This window comes from Hypanus sabinus, chromosome 22 (genome assembly GCF_030144855.1).
Source record: "Hypanus sabinus isolate sHypSab1 chromosome 22, sHypSab1.hap1, whole genome shotgun sequence".
Taxonomy (NCBI): domain Eukaryota; kingdom Metazoa; phylum Chordata; class Chondrichthyes; order Myliobatiformes; family Dasyatidae; genus Hypanus; species Hypanus sabinus.
Genome location: NC_082727.1, coordinates 51,127,012 through 51,147,820, shown reverse-complemented (window position 1 = coordinate 51,147,820; position 20,809 = coordinate 51,127,012). Strand labels below are relative to the sequence as shown.

At 40.2% G+C, this 20,809-nt stretch overlaps 1 protein-coding gene across 1 annotated transcript in view; it reads right to left on the bottom strand.

Annotated features, from left to right (window-relative positions):
- The window catches only part of LOC132379708 (matrix metalloproteinase-21-like), a 37,318-nt gene that overhangs the window by 10,536 nt on the left and 5,973 nt on the right, over positions 1-20,809 (bottom strand). Inside the window, exons 4-13 of the mRNA XM_059947998.1 lie at positions 20,563-20,659; positions 18,423-18,500; positions 16,718-16,792; positions 15,146-15,229; positions 11,175-11,260; positions 10,118-10,216; positions 9,261-9,376; positions 6,108-6,207; positions 4,659-4,829; positions 120-810 (exon numbers count right to left, since the gene is read on the bottom strand). Coding sequence (XP_059803981.1) covers positions 120-810; positions 4,659-4,829; positions 6,108-6,207; positions 9,261-9,376; positions 10,118-10,216; positions 11,175-11,260; positions 15,146-15,229; positions 16,718-16,792; positions 18,423-18,500; positions 20,563-20,659 — 1,597 coding nt within the window. The remainder of the gene's footprint in view (positions 1-119; positions 811-4,658; positions 4,830-6,107; positions 6,208-9,260; positions 9,377-10,117; positions 10,217-11,174; positions 11,261-15,145; positions 15,230-16,717; positions 16,793-18,422; positions 18,501-20,562; positions 20,660-20,809) is intronic.

Genomic DNA, 20,809 nt, shown 5'->3' with positions numbered 1-20,809 from the left:
CCCACTTATTGAATTTATTCATTACTATGCTCATCTAGTTACATAACAATCTATTTTGTTCATGCTTTAGTAAATGACTTTATGACTAAGACATGCATTTAAAAAGCCATCAACTTTACCTTTTCCAAAGCCAAGTTTTATGTCGACCATTGAAGCAGGGGAGTCAGTATTCTCTTCAAACTCTAAAGGGATAACTTCACTCCACATCCTAAAAGCCATTTTCAGCACATGTTTCTGGTCTTCAACAGACAGCTGATTGCTATAACCTTCACCCATCAAACGCCACGTTAGCTTTGATTTAGAAAAGGCCATTTTCGCTGCCTTACTATCCATATTGGAGTCAACTGGCAACACTTTATGTGTGGGAGAAAATAACAATTGCAAAAAACGCTTCTTGCGTGCTTTGGAGCCTACAGTCCTGTTATTAGAGTCACTGTTATCAGTTGCCGTGTTGTTGAAACCAACAGTCTGGTTGGCAGTGGATGTCTCATTGTCTAATGCGATATCATTGGACAGGACTTTATCTGGGACCCCACAGCGTGGTTTGTTCATTGCTCCTTTAGTGGCTTTATCTAGTTCTCCAGTCACAGGTATGTCATTGGCCTTCTGGAACTGTTTTAAAGCTTCTGTATATGCAATACTTTTATTGGGATCAGCCCTAGATTGTTCTCTTTGTTTAGAAATAGATGACCCTTCTTCAATAAGATCCAGTAAGTCTTTCGGAGCTGGATGCTCATCTGCAATATTCTTCTGGTACTTGATATTGTCCCAGTTTACTTGCTGAGTCCATCCATATTTGGACAGGTATTGCTTAAAAAATATATTTTACAAGATTCAGGAAATGCACCACACATCAAACAATAAGAAATTAAACTGATCAATGAATATGCAGACAAAAACTTAAGGATAATGTAATGAGTATTTTGACCCAGGATGGCATGGTTTAAAGCCAAAATATAACTAGTTGAAGTCAATTTTTTACTTTATTGAAATCCTGCACAGAATAAGCCCTTCTGACCCCTCGAGCCACGCTGCCCAGCAATCCCCCAATTTGATCCTAGCCTAATCACGGGACAGTTTTCAATAATCAATTAATCTACCAACTGGTACACTGTTGGATTACGGGAGGAAACCAGAGCACCCGGAGGAAACCCATGCAGTCACGGGGAGAACATACAAACTCCTTACAGACAGCAACAGGAGCAGTACCCTGACCATTGTTCCTGTAAACAGTTATACTAACCACTACGCGACCATGCCATCCCCTTTTCTACATCATCTACAACACACACGAGTCAGTCCTCATTATTTTTTACGTTTAGTCACTGCTGAATTATGGAGAATAATGATGGGTGAAATGCACAGAGGCGAGGTGCCGCTGATGTCTACCAGCTCCAGTGACCTCAATTTGATTCCAAGCTTCAGCACTGTCCGTGTAGAAATTTTCATGTTCTCCCTTTGGCAATGCGAGTTTTCCTCATGCTTTCCTCCCTCACCCCAGAGATGTGCTGGTTCAGAACTTAATTAGCTACTGCAAGTTTCCCCCGGTAAATGGAAGGTGGAAGGATCAGAAGGGAGTTGATGCAGGAGAGAATAGGTTACTATGAGATCTAGTCTGGATTTTGTAGGCTAACTGGCCTCATTCCTATCTTATGTAAAAAATATGAAATACAAATTCAACCCGTTTGGCCCAAAGTCTTAGCCTTTAAATTGGTATTTCATGTCTTTTAAGTATCAAAATCAGGTTTAATATCACTGGCATATATCACGAAATGTGTTAGCTTTCTGGCAGCAGTACAATGCAATATATAGAAATAATGTGAATTACAGTTATATATATAATGGTTGTTAAATAAATAGCACATAAAAAGTCGTGAGGTAGTGTTCATGGATTCAATGTCCATTCAGAAATCAATGGCAGAGGGAAAGAAGCTGTTCCTGAATCATCGAGTGTGTGTCTTCAGGCTTCTGTACCTCCTTCCTGATGGTAGCAGTGAGAAGAGGGCACGTCCTGGGTGATGGGGGTCCTTAACAAAGGACACCGCTCTTTGAAGATATCCTAGATACTGTGGAGGCTGGCAGCCCATATGCTGAGTTGACTAATTTTACAAATTTCTGCAGCTTATTTTGATCCTGTGCAGTAGGTCCCCTTACCCTACCTCACCATAACAGATGGTGATGCAGCCAGTTAGAATGCTCTCCACATGGCAAATGTATAAATCTCCTCAAACCAAATTTAGAAGAAAAACTGTTCCTCTAAAAACAGGAATAATTTGGGACACAAGCAGGGAGAATAGTCGCAAAGTTGGAAAGTGTTGGTGCAATAGCCACAGCTCTACACACCATCCTTACATATCTGGAGAAGAAGGATGCTTATGTGAGAATGCTGTTTAGTGTTCAACACCATAATAATCCTCCAGGCTCAACAAGAAGCTCAGAGACCTTGGCCCTCACCCTCCTTTGTGTAGCTGGACCCTGGACTTCCTGTCAACTCACCGGCAGGTGGTAGGAGTGGGCTTCCTCACATCTGCCCCTCTGACCCTCAACACAGGTGCCCCTCAGGACTGTGTCCTAAGTCCCCTCCTTTACTCTCTGTATACCCATGACTGTGCCACCACTCATGGAGAGAATGGAGAAAAGATGGCAGCTCACAGCAGCGTGCAGCAGCCACTTAAGGATGAATATCTGTTATCTGTTAAGTAGGGGCCGTGCACAATCCTGATTTGATGGGGACAGACGTGAGAAGCACGAAGGAACATCTGGTGAAACTTCTGACGTGCCTGTTTCACTGCCACTGCTACTGCACGATCGAAAAATCTCTGGAGAGGAAGGCCCCGAATCCTCGGCTTTGCCCGTTGCTTGGCGGCTGGGGCTGGGGCTGGGGCTGGGGCCGAAGCACTCGGCAGAGATGGTGCTCAGTGTCAGAGGGCTGGTCGGAGGCTCGAAGTTTTCGGACGGTCTCAGAGTTGGCTGTGGTCGGTTGCATCCAGAGGCTGCATCAGCAAGTTTGCGGTGCTGGAGGTACATGGCAGCAAGAGTTTTTCTTCCTTCTACTGCCTACGTGAGATGATGGACTATTGAGGACTTTGAGACTTTTTGTACAGTGCCCATGATCTGCTCTTATCAAATTACGATATTGCTTTGCACTGTTGTAACTACATGTTATAATTATGTGTTTTTTGTCAGTTAGTCTTGGTCTGTCTTATTTTTCTGTGATATCATACTGGAGGAACATTGTATCATTTCTTAATGCATGCATTACTAAATGACAATAAACGAGGACTGAGTGTCCTCACAATCTAATCTAATCTGCTAATTAAATTTGCTGATAAATTTAATTTGGAGGCTGCGGCCCATATGATGAGCTAATTTTACAAATTTCTGCAGCTTATTTTGATTGATTGAATGGCCTTATCTCAAATGATAATGAGGCAGCCTGTAGAGAAAAAGTAATTACCCTGACACATTACACTCAATGTTGCAAAACCAAAAGAGCTGGTTGTAGACTACAGGAGGAATGGAGACAGGCTAGCCCCTATTGACATCAATGGATCTGGGGTTGAGAGGGTGAACAGCTTGAAGTTCCTCAGCATAAACATCACTGAGGACCTCACGTGGTCTGGCTGTGTGGTGTAAAAGGCACAACAGTGCCTCTTTCATCTCAGACAGAGGAAGAAGTTTTGAATGGGCCCCCAAATCCACAGGGGCACAATTGAGAGCATCCTGACTAGCTGCATCACTGCCTGATATGGGAACTGTACTTCACTGAAGGTATGATTCATGTAAGGTATGATTATGTTAGCTGGCCTGTTAATATTATACTATTATACTACATATTTATTATAAGTTACTACAAATTGCACATTACACACTTAGAGACATAATGTAAAGATTTTTACTCCTCATGTATATGAAGGATGTAAGTAATACAGTTAATTCAAGACTCAGCAAATATGGCAATATCACCAAAAAAAAAACTACCTGAGTAATCTGTTGTGTGTTTGGGAAGCCTGAACTCATCACAGAGTGAGCATATTGTGATATAGAGTGAGCTAACCCAAATGGCTCATTGACTGAATAAAGCCACACTTTTCCACACGTCAATGGCTCCTCTGTACTTCAGTACAATACAATCAACTCTAGAAAGCTTATTGTGAGATTGGGGGGAAAATCATTCTGCTTCTTGTATTATTGTCAATTAGTAATTAACAGGTAGCGATGTCTGCACTGTAATAGAACTGTAATTAATTCTCCCTTTGGGTTATGTTATCTTTCGGTGAGATTGCTTCCATTTTGTGATTTGCAGTTGTTAAATACGATTGTGAGCTTGTGAATAAGTTTCGTTAGGTTTATTTTCAACAATTATGATTTAGGATTTCCAGTTGTGTTCTTCAGCAGATGAAGAGAATTGAAACTAATAGAAAAAAAACTGCTAACGTGTTTAAAAACTATTAGGAGATGCAGAAGGATTTCTGAAATGTCCAAACTGAAGATAAATTATTCAAGACCATGTTTAATCGACAGGCTGTTTATCAAAGCACCTCGCCCAAAATTGCCACCTCCTCCACTTCGCAGATGGAGAAATCAAGAAATTAAGGCCATATCGCTGAGGAAGATTTCAGTGCGTTAAGTTACGCAGGCGAGGCGTGCTCACTTACCTCCGCGGCCACCTGGTCAAGGATGAGCGGCGCCCAGCGTTGCAAGGACGGCGCCATGTCCGAGCGGTCGCGGTTGTGGAAGGGTTTCTCGCAGTTGGTCCGGACAATGGCGGAAACGGACAGCAAGCTCAAATGTAAAGCTAGCCACATTGCTGATGGCTTTGCAAATGTCTACTCTGGCACTGGCCACCGTGCGAGGAGTTTGAATTTATGTACCACAGATCCTTTGACCCAACCCACCCTCAAACAATTCTTAACCTTAAGTAACTTCTTTAAGGCAACGAATCTTTCTGGTGATTTATTAGCCCCTCAATGATACATTTACTGGAATATTATTTTGTAAATTAAACACCAAGGTGTTGCGCCCTTTTGTTCTGCATTTGTAAGGGTGACATGCTGAGATCTGTCACCAAGATGAGGTCAGTTTCTCCTCTACACTTGTGCTTTTAGTAAACAACATATTTAAGGAATGTAAATTTGACGGCTGACCTTGAGTTATCAGTGTTGAGCCGAATTGGAGAACTTTAATTCAATTGCAATTTCGTGTTTTTCAGTTTAGTTCACTGTTGTGACTTTGTTTTGCATTTTAAATAGCCTTCCTTTTCAAAACAAAAGTCCTCCCCTCGATTAAAAAGGACAACCGCACATCGGAAGGAACGGAGTTTGCGAACTCTTCAGTAAATAGTCACTCAGGACTGAACAAAGCTGTCGAGGGTTTCAGGACGCTGATAAAAACAAACTGTAAATTTTCAGAGTTGACACCAATTTGCCGGTTAATTTGCTCAGCTGAGAGCAAAAGTGTAGATTCTTTTGTAAATCGGCCTGTTTGACTGCAGCAACATTCAGGGTTCGTTGTTTCTAAGGAGACGGTGATAATGTAATTCAAAAAAAATAAATCGCCGGAAGAGAATTGGGAAATGCCAATGAAACGAGCAATGTAGTGTTTGGCCAACCACTTTTATATTTGTAGATGGTAATTTGATGGGTACGAGATGTAGCACTTCTTTAAAAAATGTCAGCTTGGTTTAGTATTGGATTTTAGAAAGCAGAGACCTAGTATGGCTGGTAATCTTGATTCATTGACGCGTTTCAGTTTTTTATAATAGCTGTATCATTGAGTACATAGTAAACCCAGTACCCTGAAAATCAAAGAAACTATAATGTTCCGTTTTTTTAATCTTAATAACCATGATTCAATAATTTTAATGAGTTACAGCGCGGAATAGCTCTTATCGGTCCTTCGAGCCGCGCCGTCCAGTAGTCCCCCCAATTTAGCCCTTGCCTAATCACAGGACAATTTACAATGACCAATTAACCTACCAATCGGTACTTCTTTAGACTGTGGGAGGAAACCCACACGATCACAGGTACAACATAATTTAAAGGCAGTGGCAAGAAATGAACCTAGGTCACCTGTAGTGTAAAGTTTTGTGCTAACCACTGCCAAACCATCTGCTTGGGTGAAAACACCAAAAATAGAATATACCCAGGTGTCTCAATACACAGCATTATACTTTGGCTCATAGGGTCCAGGTTTTGATCATGGGAGCTGTCATGCTCAGAATATAGTATAAGTAGCTGAAAGAATGTGAATTGCATCTAGGTAGGGTGATGCTGCTTACAAGCAAATTTTTCATTGTACTGTATCATACTGCACTTGTGCACAATAGATAAAACACTGGAGGAATTCAGCAGATCAGGCCAAATCTGTGGAAAAGAGTAACAGTCAAGGTCTCAGCCCAAAACATCAACTGTTTACTGTTTTCCATAGATGCTACCTGACCTGCTGAGTTCCTCCAGCATTTTGTGTGTGATGCTTTGAATTTCCAGCATCTGTAGGCTTTCACCTATTTATGCACAATGACAATAGTCATGATTTGACTTGACTTGCAATTTTTTAATCTCAGCAAATATAAAGAGCAATTTAAATGCACGGTGATGTTAGAGTCTGCCCTAGCCTAATTTAGGTTGAATAAGAAGCTTATATTTGAGGAAAAAAATCAAAAATGACCAGAAATTGTCAAGTTCCAGATTGAATGGTGGTGAGAGTAAGAGGCAAGTTGGTTGGTGAAATCTTTGCATGCCTCCATTTTGCAAACAAGGTTTCCGTGACCAATGGGTAAAAGGAATTCAGAAGGAATGGATCTAGGTAACATTACAAGAGTATTTTTGGGCCAGGAAAATGAAATACTCTTCTTGGCCAAACAAGCCCACTAACTTCCACCTCCTTGGTCTCCAAATTCTTGATTCTTCCCTTTATTGTGGCTAATCCAATCTCACCACAAAATCATGTGCATGTGTTCTAGTGCAGCAGGCATTTCTCTGCAAAAAAAAAACATACAACCTATCATTCAGGCTGTTTGGCGCATGGTTGGCATATTTCTTCATAATATAAACATGAATGATTATGCTACAAATGAACTCTAAATGTGCATTTTAACTGTTTAAGGGCTTTGTTTTTGGAGGGGGGAGTGTGCTGGTCGGTAAAGCCTACAAAATATGCTATAATGACAAATTCAGCCATTGTTGTCTGGCAGGTTTATTGAAGCTTGGAAACCTAGTTGACAATGAAGTAGCTGTTTAAATAGAAATGAAATTTAAATGATGAACCAGTATTCAATGAGGTAATTGGTGGTCTGACTTGTGTCCCATCTCCAATAAATCAGAAGGTAGTTATCTTTGGTGCCTTTTATAATTTTTTTTTGGTACTTTTCTCTTAAGTCTGTCAAAAGAAACTATCCAATCTTCTTTCGGAGTTAAAATTCATCTCAAACATTTCTCAAAATGGATACGTCTTTGTTCTGAACTATACGACAAAAGATCAGGTTGAGGCAATGTGCTTGAAAATCACAAGGAACTCATGACCTCATTATTCCTTTTTTGCAATATTTATTTTGTAATTTATAGTAACTTTATGTATTTTCATTGTACTGCTTCCACAAAACAACACATTTCACATCGTATAAGGCAGTGTTAACCTGATTCTGAATAAAGATTTACAGTTGTAATCAGATATATGGCCCATTGCTTTAATGAAAATACCTTATAATGTCATATGCAGTAGTTACTTACAAGCTAGAATCAGCCCTGAATTTCAACTATTTTACCTTATACCAAGAATGTAAATAATTTAAAAGATGTGGCCATCACACTGACATGCAAGATTTCATTCGGTTACATACAGAAAGACGGTCCAAACACATTTTCTAGAAATCTTCAAGCCATCAAAATTTCTTGACAGATCATACAGTTTTGGGTAAAAATATATAAAATGACTGCAAAATATACTTCACAATCAGGATTTCTCAATTTTTTTGAGAAAAAAATAGTAAAACTTGCAGCCTACAAGAGAAATTTTCATGTACTGTACTTGAAAATTAACTAGCAAGCAAATGAGATATTTTAAAATAGAGTTGAGTCAGTATATTCCACTTTGCACGTTTAGTGCATTTGACCACTTGAATTTCTACCACAAGAAATTTCTAAGTGATTCGTACATGCAGAAAATTTTAACCAATCTTTTTAGGTCTGTGCCAATAATCTTGGTATCTCTAGTAGGGCCAGTCAATTTTTCCAATACTGATCAGGTCAATCTGATGGTAACAGGCATGTTGAAACTCAGTGAATGGTGGAGTCCAAGAGCATGTCTTTAACCAAAACAATAAATGATGATGAGAAGGAGGATGAATCAGTGTGAGTGAACAGAGTAGCAAATCAGGTACATTAAGAGGAATAAGTAACATTAAAGAAAGCTTAAACTAAACAAAAGAAAGCAACGAATAAGAAATTGCATTTCTAAAAATTAAAACATGAACTTAAAATTTCCAACAGTAATTCACTACCCTACAAAATAAAACTCTACAGTTGTTCATTTTCTAGGCCAGAGAGGTTGATCAGTAGCCAATGACCTTTAGCACATTGTGAAAGTAGGCTGCCATCTTAATTAGTAAACTTTCTTCAGTGTTCAGTGAACAGTCAATGTGAAAATGTATCAAACTCATGAAACACAGAGGGAAGTCAAAGATGAGCTGATGTTTTTAAAGCAAGACAAAAGAAAGACCTGCTGAAATCATCTACCAATTTGTTGGTTCACAATTCACTGAGTATCTCCTTAACACCTGAAGTTGCTGACCTGATTGCTTGTAATGTTGATCACACATTTATTCACAGAATCCAGCTCAATATCTTAAGTAATTTAGAGAACCATATTAAGAGATGATAGTAATACACACAAAATTCTGGAGGAATACGACAGGCCATGCAGCAGTCATATACAGTCGATGTTTCGGGCCAAGTCTTGATGAAGGTTTTCGGCCCAAAACATCGACTGTTTCCTCTTTTCCATAGATGCTGCCTGGCCTGCTGAGTTCCTCCAGCAGTTTGTGTGTATTACTTTGATTTCCAGTGTCTGCAGATTTTTCTCTTGTTTAAGAGATGACACTACGGATTTCTTTCTTACAAACAATGCAAACCTGGAACAATCCTGATTTAATGTAATTTTACAACAAAAAATGGGGCAATTCAAAGTCAGGACAGAAGACAATAAGCTTATATTTTATCCATGAGAGATGAGCAATTACTTATTACTCTGTGCATTGCTACAGCACTCTTCTTATACAAGCTGCCAGATCTTGTGGTGTAGGTCTTTCAGCTGTACATTTCACAGTCAGTCCCACTGATGTCATGGCTTCAGCTGTTGTTGACCCTATTGCTGCAAACTGAAAAGCAAAAACATGCCAAAATGACCAAAGTTGTACCTAACATTGATGAAACGTGTACCAAAGAACTCTGCCTTTCATCTCATTGTCCATGTTGGACAAAATGAGCTAGTTGCACTAATTTCATGTCTCAGCTCTTGGTCCTGGTATACTGAGAAACTTAAGCCACAAAGCTCATAAGAATAGACACACTATTGGAAACGTGAACAACCTGAGCAGTTCTGAACCTCAGAGGTACCTAAATAATTCTGTTTCAGGCTGGAGAAGATGGCACTGTCATCTATTAAATTCCATCTTCTTCAGCTCCTTGTCACTTACACCTGTCACCCGCAGCTTCCTGCGTCACTCCCACTGTCTCCTTCCCCCTCCATGTATTTTACCCCCTCACCTGGATTCACCAGTCACCTTCCAGCTCTTGCTCCACCCCTTCTTCCCACCATTTTATACTGCTTCTCCCCTTTCTTTCCAGTCGTGGTGGCAAGTCTCAGCCTGAAAGGTTTCAGTCCCACACTTTCAGACTGTGTTTCAGGCCATCACCACCCAATGGGTTTTTAAATTCCTGCCCCACTGCCAGCTTTGATTCCTCTGCTAAGGAAAATAGACCCTTCTTTGTTCTGTCTAGCCCTCTCATAATTTTATAATAGGTTTCTTCCTGGTCTGCTCCATTCCAAAAAAATAAACCTACCAGCTTTTGTTAAACGGATCAGGTACAACATGAAAAGCACACCACAAACACAGTACCTTGATTTGATTAATGGAATCTCCAGCCAATTTTTTAATGGTCTTCAAAGAAAACCCGACACCAGAAGGACTGAAGAAGGTAATGCTTGCTGGAATTCCCTAGGAGGAAAGAGAAAAAAGTGTTTTTTTTTTAGTTCCAAACTGTGAATGTTAAGAAGATGGGTCAGGTCTAACTGGACCAGACCTGCTGCACATAGTCTTTCTACTGAGCAGGTCAGGCTGCATCTATGGATGGGAATAAACAATCTATGTGGGCCAGTGGTGAGAGTGGGAGTGCCAGGCTTTGGCTCAAAGGAGATTTCGACTCTGACGAGGCATGGGCTCCAGGTAAGTTATCTTGCTAAGTTTCCGTTAAGTTTCCCTTTTTTCTTTCTGTGTCAGGGGTACTTAATGTAGTTTAAATGGCCATTGTGTGTTCTTCATGTCAGATGCTGGAGTCCTAGGAGATCCAGGGTCTTCCAGGGAAGTACATCTGTGTGAAATGTATCTGGCTGCAGCTCCTTGAGGACTGTTAGGGATCTGGAGCAGCAGCTGGATGATCTTTGACTTGTACGGGAGAGTGAGGATATAATCGATCAGAGTTACAGAGAAGTAGACACCCCGAAGTTGCAGGAGGCGGGTAGCTGGGTGACTGCCAGAAGGAATGGGATGGTGAATAGGCAGTTAGCGCAGAGCACCCATGTGGCCATTTCCCTTAATAATAAATATACCATTTTGAATACTGTTGTAAGGGATGACCTCCCAGGGGAATGCTACTGGGACCAGGTTACTGGCACTGAGCAAGGGTCTGCGGTGCAGAAGGGAAAGAGGGACAAGTGATAAATAATAGGGGGCACAATTGTCAGAGGAACAGATAGGAGATTCTGTGGATGTGAACGAGAAATCCAGATGGTATGTTGCCTCCCAGGGTCAGGGATGTCTTTGATCGTGTCCACAGCATTTTGGAGGGGGAGGGGGAGCAGCCAGATGTCTTGGTGCACATTGGTGCAAATAAAGCTAATCTTTATCTCACGTCGCCTAAATAGGCAGGTATTGCACCACACTCTGAATCACATACCTGCTGCGAAAAATAATCACCCAAAGCCTGCTGGAGGGAAGGGTGCTGAGATGTCTGATAGACAGTGATGCTCTCCAAAGGCACATCTGAAATCAGTGCAGACATCAGAAAGCTTTAAGCCAATATAAACATCACAGTGAAAACAACTGCTTTATCACAGCTTTGTGTAAATTGGTTTCCATAGAAAATTACCAAACTTATTTATTTCCTTTAAGTATTGATTAAAACCAAACATAAAATATGACTGATTTTCTTAGCAAGTACATGTACTCTCAGTGGCCACCTTATTAAGTACCATAAGACCATACAATATAGGAGACAAATTAGGCCATCGAGTCTGCTGTGCCGTATTATCATGGCTGAACCATTTTCTATCTCAGCCCCAATTTCCTTCCTCCCATATCCTTTCATGCCCAGACTAATCAAGAATCTATCAATCTCTGCTGTAAATATACGCAGTGACGTGGCCTCCACAGCCACCTGTGGCAATAAATTCCACAGATTCATCATTCTCTGGCTATAGAAATTCCTCCTCATCTCTGTCGTAAAATGACATCCCTCTTTTTTGAGGGGGTGTTCTCTGGTCTTAGACTCCCCCAGCATAGGAAACATCCTCTCCACGTCAACTCTATCAAGGCCTTTCACAATTGGATAGCTTTAAATGAGATCACCCATCATTCTTTTGACTTCCAGTGAGTAAAGGCCCAGAGCCATCAAACACTCCTCAAATGACAAGCCTTGCATTCCCAGAATCATTTTAGTGAACCTCCCTTGAACCTTCTTCAATGACAACACTTCCTTTCTTAGATAAGGGGTCAGAACTGCTCACAATACTCCAAATGAGGCCTCACCAGTGCTTTAAAGCCTCTACCTTACATTCTTGCTTTTATATTCTAGTCTCCTCAAAACATCCCATTTGCCTTCCTCACCACTGACTCAACCTGCAATTTAACCTTAGGGAATTCTGCAAGGGGATTCCCAAGACCTTTTGCACCTCTGATTTTTTAATTTTCTCCCCATTTAGAATATAGTCTACCTCTTCTACCAGAGTGCATGACCATACACTTCCTGACACTGTATTCCATCTGCCACCTTGCCCATTCTCCTAATTTGTCTAAGTCCTTCTCTTCCTCAAAACTACCTAACCCCCATCTTTATATTTTCCACAAACTTGGTCACCAAGCCATCAATTCCATCATCCAAGTCATTGACCTATAAAATAAAAAGATTCCCCTGTGGACCACTACTAGTCACCAGCAGCCAACCTGAAAATGCTCCTTTTACTGCTCTTTACCTGTTAAGACCATAAGACATAGGAGCTGAATTAGGCCATTCAGCCCATCAAGTCCACTCTGCCATTTCATCATTCAACCCCATATACCTGCCCACTCACCATATCCCTTGATGCCCCGACCAATCAGGAATCCATCAACTTCAGCTTTGAATACACACACAGACTTGGCTTCCACCGCAGTCTGTGGCAGAGCATTTCACAGATTCACCATTCTTTGGTTAAAAAAGAGAATAGAAGCTTTACTTCTATTCTAAAAGGTTGCCCCTCAATTTTGACGCTGTGCCTTCTAGTTCTAGATGTTGCCTAGATGTTCCTCCTAGATGTAGGAGGAACGATCCTTTCCACGTCTACTTTATCTAGTCCATTCAACATTCAGTAGGTTTCATTGAGATCTCTACGCATTCCTCTAAATTCCAGTGAGTACAGGCCCAAAGCTGCCAAATGCTCATATGTTAACCCCTTCATTCCTGGAATCATCCTCGTGAACCTCTTGTGGACTCCCTCCGATGACAACATCCTTTCTGAGATAAGGGGTCCAAATCTGTTGACAATACTTCAAGTGTGGCTAAAGCTTCAGCATTATCTCCTCGTTTTTATATTATATTCACCTTAAAAGAAATGTATTTGCCTTCTTTACCACACACTTAGCCTGTGAAATAACCTTCTGGGAGCCTTGCATGAGGACCCCTATGTCTCTTTGCGCCTCTGATGTTTGAATTTTCTCCCCATTCAGATAATAGTCTGCACTATTGTTCCTTTTACCAGAATGTATTATCATACAATTCCCAACACTGTATTTCATCTGCTACTTTTTTGCCCATTTTTCCAATTTGTCTAAGTCCTGCTGCAATTACATTGCTTCTTCAGCACTACCTACCCCTCCACCTGTCTTTGTATCATCTGCAAACTTTGCCACAATGCCATCAATTCCATTCTAAATCATTGACAAATTGGTTTTTGGTCTTTTTTTTAATTGGGTTAGTTTTGAAACCCAGACAAATTTCAAGGTGTATTTATATAGTCTTTGATAATAAATAAATCTTAAATCTGAGCGGGAAAAAAAATTACACTCAAAGGGTAGCTGCAAACTAGAACTTGTTGCTTGAATGGCATAGAGGGCAGATGCTCTCAAAGTATGAACACTTCAATTGTCAAGCATAGAAGACCATAAGCTGGTAAATGGAATTAATAATGACGAGTAACTGGTGTTTCCTAAGGTGTCTGCATGGACCTCATTGTAAAATACAATGTTGATCTGCATCAAAAAAAAGTAAGCGCTTTTCCATTAATACTTACGGGCTTTAAAAAAGTGTCATTACTGAAACAACAATCTTTCTCAGTCCTTTAAATACCATTTGACAATAGACAATAGGTGCAGAAGTAGACCATTCGGCCCCTCGAGTCTGCACCGCCATTCTGAGATCATGGCTGATCATTCACTATCAATACCCAGTCCCTGCCTTGTCCCCATATCCCTTGATTCCCCTATCCATCAGATATCTGTCTAGCTCCTTCTTGAAAGCATCCAGAGAATTGGCCTCCACCGTCTTCCGAGGTAGTGCATTCCACACCTGCACAACTCTCTGGGAGAAGAAGCTCTTCCTCAACTCTGTTTTAAATAACTGACCTCTTATTCTCAATCCATGCCCTCTGGTACTGGACTCTCCCAACATCTGGAACATATTTCCTGCCTCAATCCTATCAAATCCTTTAATTATCTTAAACGTTTCAATCAGATCCCCTCTCAATCTCCTCAATTCCAGCGTGTACAAGCCCAATTTCTCCAATCTCTCTGCGTAAGACAGCCCTGCCATCCCAGGAATCAACCTAGTGAATCTACGCTGCACTTCCTCAACTGCCAGAATGTCCTTCCTTAAACCTGGAGACCAAAACTGTACACAATATTCCAGGTGTGGTCTCACCAGGGCCCTGTACAAATGCAAAAGGACATCCTTGCTCTTGTATTCAATTCCCCTTGTAACAAAGGCCAACATTCCATTTGCCCTCTTCACTGCCTGTTGCACTTGCTCATTCACCTTCATTGACTGGTGAACTAGGAATCCTAGGTCTCTTCGCATTTCTCCCTTACCTAACTCTACACCGTTCAGACAATACTCTGCCCTCTTGTTCCTGCTTCCAAAGTGGATAACTTCATATTTATTCACATTGAATGACATCTGCTAAGTATCTGCCCACTCACCCAGCCTATCCAAGTCTCCCTGTATTCTCCTAACGTCCTCTTCGCATGTCACACTGCCACCCAGTTTAGTATCGTCAGCAAACTTGCTGATATAGTTTTCAATGCCCTCATCTAAATCATTGACATAAATCGTAAAGAGCTGTGGTCCCAATACAGAGCCCTGTGGTACCCCACTAGTCACCTCCAGCCAGTCGGAGAAACTCCCATTCACTGCTACCCTTTGCTTTCTATCTGCCAACCAGTTTTATATCCATGTTGAAACCCTGCCCCCAATGCCATGAGCTCTGATTTTACTCACCAATCTCCTATGTGGCACCTTATCGAATGCCTTCTGAAAATCTAGGTATACAACATCCACTGGCTTACCCTCGTCTAACATCCTTGTTACACCGTCAAAAAACTCCAACAGATTAGTCAAGCATTTGATATACAATTGTATTTTCAGTAAAATTTTTCAACATCAAAATTAATACCTACTATTTTCATTCAAGCACTTAGGGAGCGTCTCTCTTCTCAGTGAACCACATACAAATAGAAGAGGCAGGGAGCTTGACGATTCTTCTGTTGAAAGTAGTATAAGATGCTTTTAATCACAAAGACTTTTCTCATAAAGCAAGATCTGTATCACAAAAGGTGCAAACTAAAATATTAAATTCAGTGAAAGAGTCAAATCTATGTTTGACCTGATGCAATAAGAAATTCATTTTCTACATTTTAAGTTACTGTACACAACATAAACCAAGACATGTTTAATTGCCAGATCAAATCTGCAGTTTCAGTTTTCAATCTTCCCAATAATTCAGCCAAACTTTGGCCTCTAATATATTGTTTTCTCCAGGGGTTCCCAATCTGGGGTCCACAGATCCCATTGGTCCATGGCTAGACTAACACTGGAAGTTACTCTTCATGCACAGAAGCTCCTTGTATCACATCATTAAACACGTGAAATTGCAGATTGGCTAGCCACTTTTTTACAATATACTTCCAAATAGTTCACTGATATACAAAAGCTGATGCTAGCCTGTAACCTTCTAACAATAACACAAACTACTGACTGGGAGTAGAGCTCTGATGACATTACTGACAGTGCTACTTCACATGACTCACAGCGTGCAGCAGAGTGCGTAACTCTGATCGAGCAAGTGCACTGCACATTGCATTCCACCAGTACTGTGATAGAAGAGTCGATGAAGCACAGCCAGTGTCATGTACACTCAGTGGCCACTTTATTAGGTACACCTGATTGTTAATGCAAATGTCTAGTCAGCCGATCATGTGACAGCAACTCAATGCATAAAAGCTTGCAGACATGGTCAAGAGCTCGGTGTCGTTCAGACCAAACATCAGCATGGGGGAAGAAATGTCATCTAAGTGACTTTGAACAAGGAATGATTGTTGGTGCCAGACGGATTGGTTTGAGTATCTCAGAAACTGGTTATCCCTTGGGATTTTCATGCACAACAGTTTCTGGAGTTTATTGAGAATGGTGCGCGGGACATAAAGACATCCAGCCAGCGGCAGTTCTGTGGGCAAAAACACCTTGTTAATGAGAGACGTCAGAGGAGAATGGCCAGACTGGTTCGAGCTGACAGGAATGTGACAGTAACTCAAATAGCCACGTGTTACAACGGTGGTGTTCAGAAGAGCATCTCTGCGTACACTACACGTTGAACCTTGAAATGGATGCGCTACAGCAGCAGAAGATCACAACAGTTTCCACTCCTGTGGCCACTGAGTGTCCGTGTTCCATTTTTACTTCTACATCATGACTGATATAATTAATTATCTCTAACTATAGTACAAATATTGTTACCATTTTCAACTTGCTATTCAAACTTGCTATTAACTAATCCAGTACAATAACTGCCATAAAGATCTTACAAGAGGTGTTGAGAAATGTCCCAGTTTTAGTTATTTTCTCATCTTAAATAAAATCAATTTTACATGAAATCAGTATTTTATTTAGAAAATGTTACTTTTATTTATAAATGACTGCCCACTAAAATGACCGTCATATGAAATGTTTAAAAAGTTATAACATGAACTTACTGCTACAGATGAACTTAGCTAGGTTTTCTGCATTTCCAGATTCTTCTCCTTGTGTTGTAAGACCAATTTCCTTTACTTATAACAAGAGGGGAAAATACATATCAATAAATTTGAAGGTACTGAAGAATACTCGTGCAAAAGCCAGGAATTTTTTTTTTATAGACTGGATAGCTCAAAAGCCTTTGCTCATTCACCTCCCTACATTTATGTTCCTCCAGACAAATTAGCCTCAGTTACCGAGTGTTCATTCCTCTCTCCAACGGTACCAAAGCCCACTGTCCCACATGGACAACCTTGGTCTCCACACTATCATAGACATTTGTCACTATACCCTTCTCTGTAATTTAAAACACACTTGCTTTCTTAATTTTTGTTACTGATGAAGGGTCACTGATCAGAAACACAATTCTGTTTCTCTCTCCATTGATGCTATCAGACTACCTTGTAGACTGATCAGAAGAGGTGAAGTTATGGATTCAAATAATTCCTTCTTTCTTAAATTTTGGGCTAGGACAATGAAGAATGCATTATCCTGTCCCTAGAGGAGGTAATTAGAGTCCAAAACCATTGCTCTTTCATGCAACACAAGATAATCTAGTCCTCTTCAGTGCAAATGTATGACTACATCCCAAAATGAATAAATTCACAACTATTTCTGTCCTCCATGGCTATTCCAGAACCCCTCAACCTACTGAGCTCTACCACATGACAACAGATATAGTCTTTACTAGTTGAATTCCCTACAGCTGTGTAATTGGCTTAAGAAAATAAACTGTTGATAGTCTTTTTGCATGTCTATGTGTTTCCAGGATGCTAATAATCTCAGCATTTTCATATCACCCAATCAGATCGGATGTAAAAATTATCAGTTTCCTGTTTCAGTTGTCCGTACATGGATCGAATTTTGTGCATGGTACAAAAATTGTGTTCTTCTCTCTCAGCCATGATTGTTCCCTGCCAAGACCTGGCATGCTCAAAAAGAAACTGTAGGTCACATGCAACAGTCATTATCTGATGTTCCTTCTCCAGGTAGCTCTCATAATCATCGTGTGCCATGTGGGTGATCACGGTCTTTCCGATAGTTTGCCATTGCATTCTTCTGGGCAGTGTCATTACAAGGTGGCTGGTCCAGCCATTATCAATACTCTTCAGAGTGTTAGTGGTCACATGACCAGGACTTGTGATATTCAGCAGCTCATATGACCATCCACCACCTGTTCTCATGGCTTCATGTGACCTTAATTGGTGGGGGCTAAGCCAGTGCTACACCTTGCCCAAGGGTGATCTGCCGGCTAGCAGAGGGAAGGAGCACCTTTCACCTTCTTTGGTAGGGAGGTATCTCCACCCTGTCACCCTAAAGCTCATAGTACTCCTTCCAGAAACATACTACTAGTCATACTAGAGCAGCTTTTGGCCCTTGCCTGCTGCAGTGTCTCCTCTACTTTCCAATTCAGTTCCAGCCTCAGCTTACTGTTTTTAACTTGTCCCAACTCCTCACCCCCAGGCCTCTGATCCTCATCCTTCGAAACATCAAATTGGTTAGGACACTTCTAAATTTGTATAGCACTCTGAATGTTTGGGAATATCAATTCCAGCTTTATTCCTTCACCCAAAAGTGTCTCAGCAAGACAATGAATTTACCTTATGCGTAAAGTGATGTTTGGGGAAATATATATGTAATGTACATTAAACTAACTTTTCTTACCCAAATTTGCTGTAGATTTTCCAACAACATAGATAGATTTTTCATTCCACTGTTCTCTTAAAGAATGATTGTACCATGCTGTTAAAAAATAAGGAAATTTAATTACCTGCACTTAGATTTTTAGTTCAAAGTTATAATTTTCTTAACAAGATGATATAATCAATTGTTTTTTCCTAACTTTCAATTGCAATATGATTATTATAATGTCATCTTTAAACGTAAACTCTGCACTTTGGAAATTATACAAAAAGCATATTAATGACCAAAATGTTCTGATTGATCCCTGCAGAATATATTGGGATAGAAATTCTTACCCTAAGTGAAACATCTTTCTGTACAACAGACAAATTGGTTTCAAACTTGATCACCAAATTCAACACAATCTTTTATGGGTCAAATATTTGTTTGTGTCATCTACAGGTATGTCACATCTATTTTAGCGCCTGGGAGCTTAGTGAAGCCTTGCAGTATAGACTGTATATTCTAAAATCAGTTGACCAAAGTTTGAGGCCTGCAAATAGCACAGGTTCCTTAGTGAGAAGTAGGCCTTAACTGAAGAGCTAAGGTTTCAAAGGTACCTTTAATGACAGAGAAATGTATACAATATACATCCTGAAGTGCTTTTTCTTCGCCACCATCCACCAAAAACAGTATCCCCAAAGAATGGATGACAGTTAAATGTTAGAACCCCAAAGTACCCTCCCCGCAACCCTTCCTCCTGTGCGTAAGCAGCAGCAAGCAACAACACCCCTCCCCCCACCAGCAAAAAAGAAAGCATCGGCACCCCCCCACTCAGCACTCAGGCGTCAGCAAAGCAACAATAAAGACACAGGCTTGCAGTACTCCAAAGACCACTTGTTCACCCGGTATTCAACATACCACAGGCTCTCTCTCTCTCTCCCTAATAAGGGAGAAAGAGGTGTTTCCATTTCACAGATTTGGTTACGCATTAATCTTTTGTCCCACAAATCCCCTTTGAGAATTTTGTTTGGTGGTTATTTTGATTCCCCTCCTCCCCAACACCGCACTGCCAAAGGGGTTCATGCTGTAGTAGCATCCCAGCCCATGCCCGTGCATTCTTGAAATGCTTGTTCACTTCAAGCCCTCAAACCTTTACACTCTTCCTCAGAAGGACTTCTCAATCGCTCTCTTCTCCTCAATGAAGTAAATGCTCTTTGAACATCAGCATGATGAAATGGGCCCAGAGATTGACAGAACAAGTCCTGTGAATAAGGTTGCACAAACTCTGCACCCTCCCTGATAGTGCTGTTTAATGCAACTTTTTAGTTGATGAAGCTCTGGGACAGTATGTTCAATAATTCCGAGAAAATGCTCTATATTTTCAGTCTCCTGAACCAGCATGGATAACCTTAACAATGAACTGATTCTACAACCTCCAGACTTACTGTCAATGACTCCACAACTCATGTTCTCAGAGATATTTGTTTATTATTTGCACAATTTGCTGCCTTTTGCACATTGATTGTTTATGTATAGTTTTTCATAAATTATAAAAGTCAAAGTAAATTTATTATTTCTTTATTTTCCTGTATGCCTGCAAGAAGATAAATCTCAGGGTTTTATATGGTAACATATACAGGTATGTAATTTGATAATAAATAAATTAACTTTGATTTTTAGAAATTAAAAAGATCTTAAATATCCCAGATATTCTTGACTAACTTTTAATCCTGATTCAAAAGCAAATCAAACTAGTTAGTAATATTTATAGCTGAATAAACAATTATTAATGTTAAGGCACTAAAAAGCACACAGATGAGATTTCCAGGAATGGTTAAATGGATAAAATGTTTCACTTATGTGAAGAGACTAGACAAGCAAGAGCTGGTCTCCTTAACAGAGATTAAAAGGAGATTTAAATGCTCATACTGTAATTTGGAATGTTCACACGGGATGGATAGATTCTGTGATGAAAATTCTTACAATTTCCATATTATGATGGATTAAACCAAGATGAAGTACTTGAGAAAAATATATAATATGTAATTAATGTAATTAAAATACAAGAAATTAGATTTTATTCATTTTTATTATAGTACTCATTTTATCTCTAGGGAAAAGATAATGCATTGTAATTAAATGTGTTTAAAAAATTTAAAGGTTTTAAAAATTCACTCACCTTCGCTAATCTCTTTTTCTCGCAAACATAACTTCACAGCATCCACTGCTCTGGGGCTGGGAAATATCAGTCCACCATAAGCTTCAGGGTGTGCAAGCTACATTGAAAGGAGAATGAAAATGAGTAATTGCATAATTAATTTCTTAACAGTGCAGGAAGTACACTTCTAGTACCTATTGCAACATGACTAAATATTCTAATGTGTATTTTATGTGAACCAAGTATTATGCAAACCTTTCAGAATAAC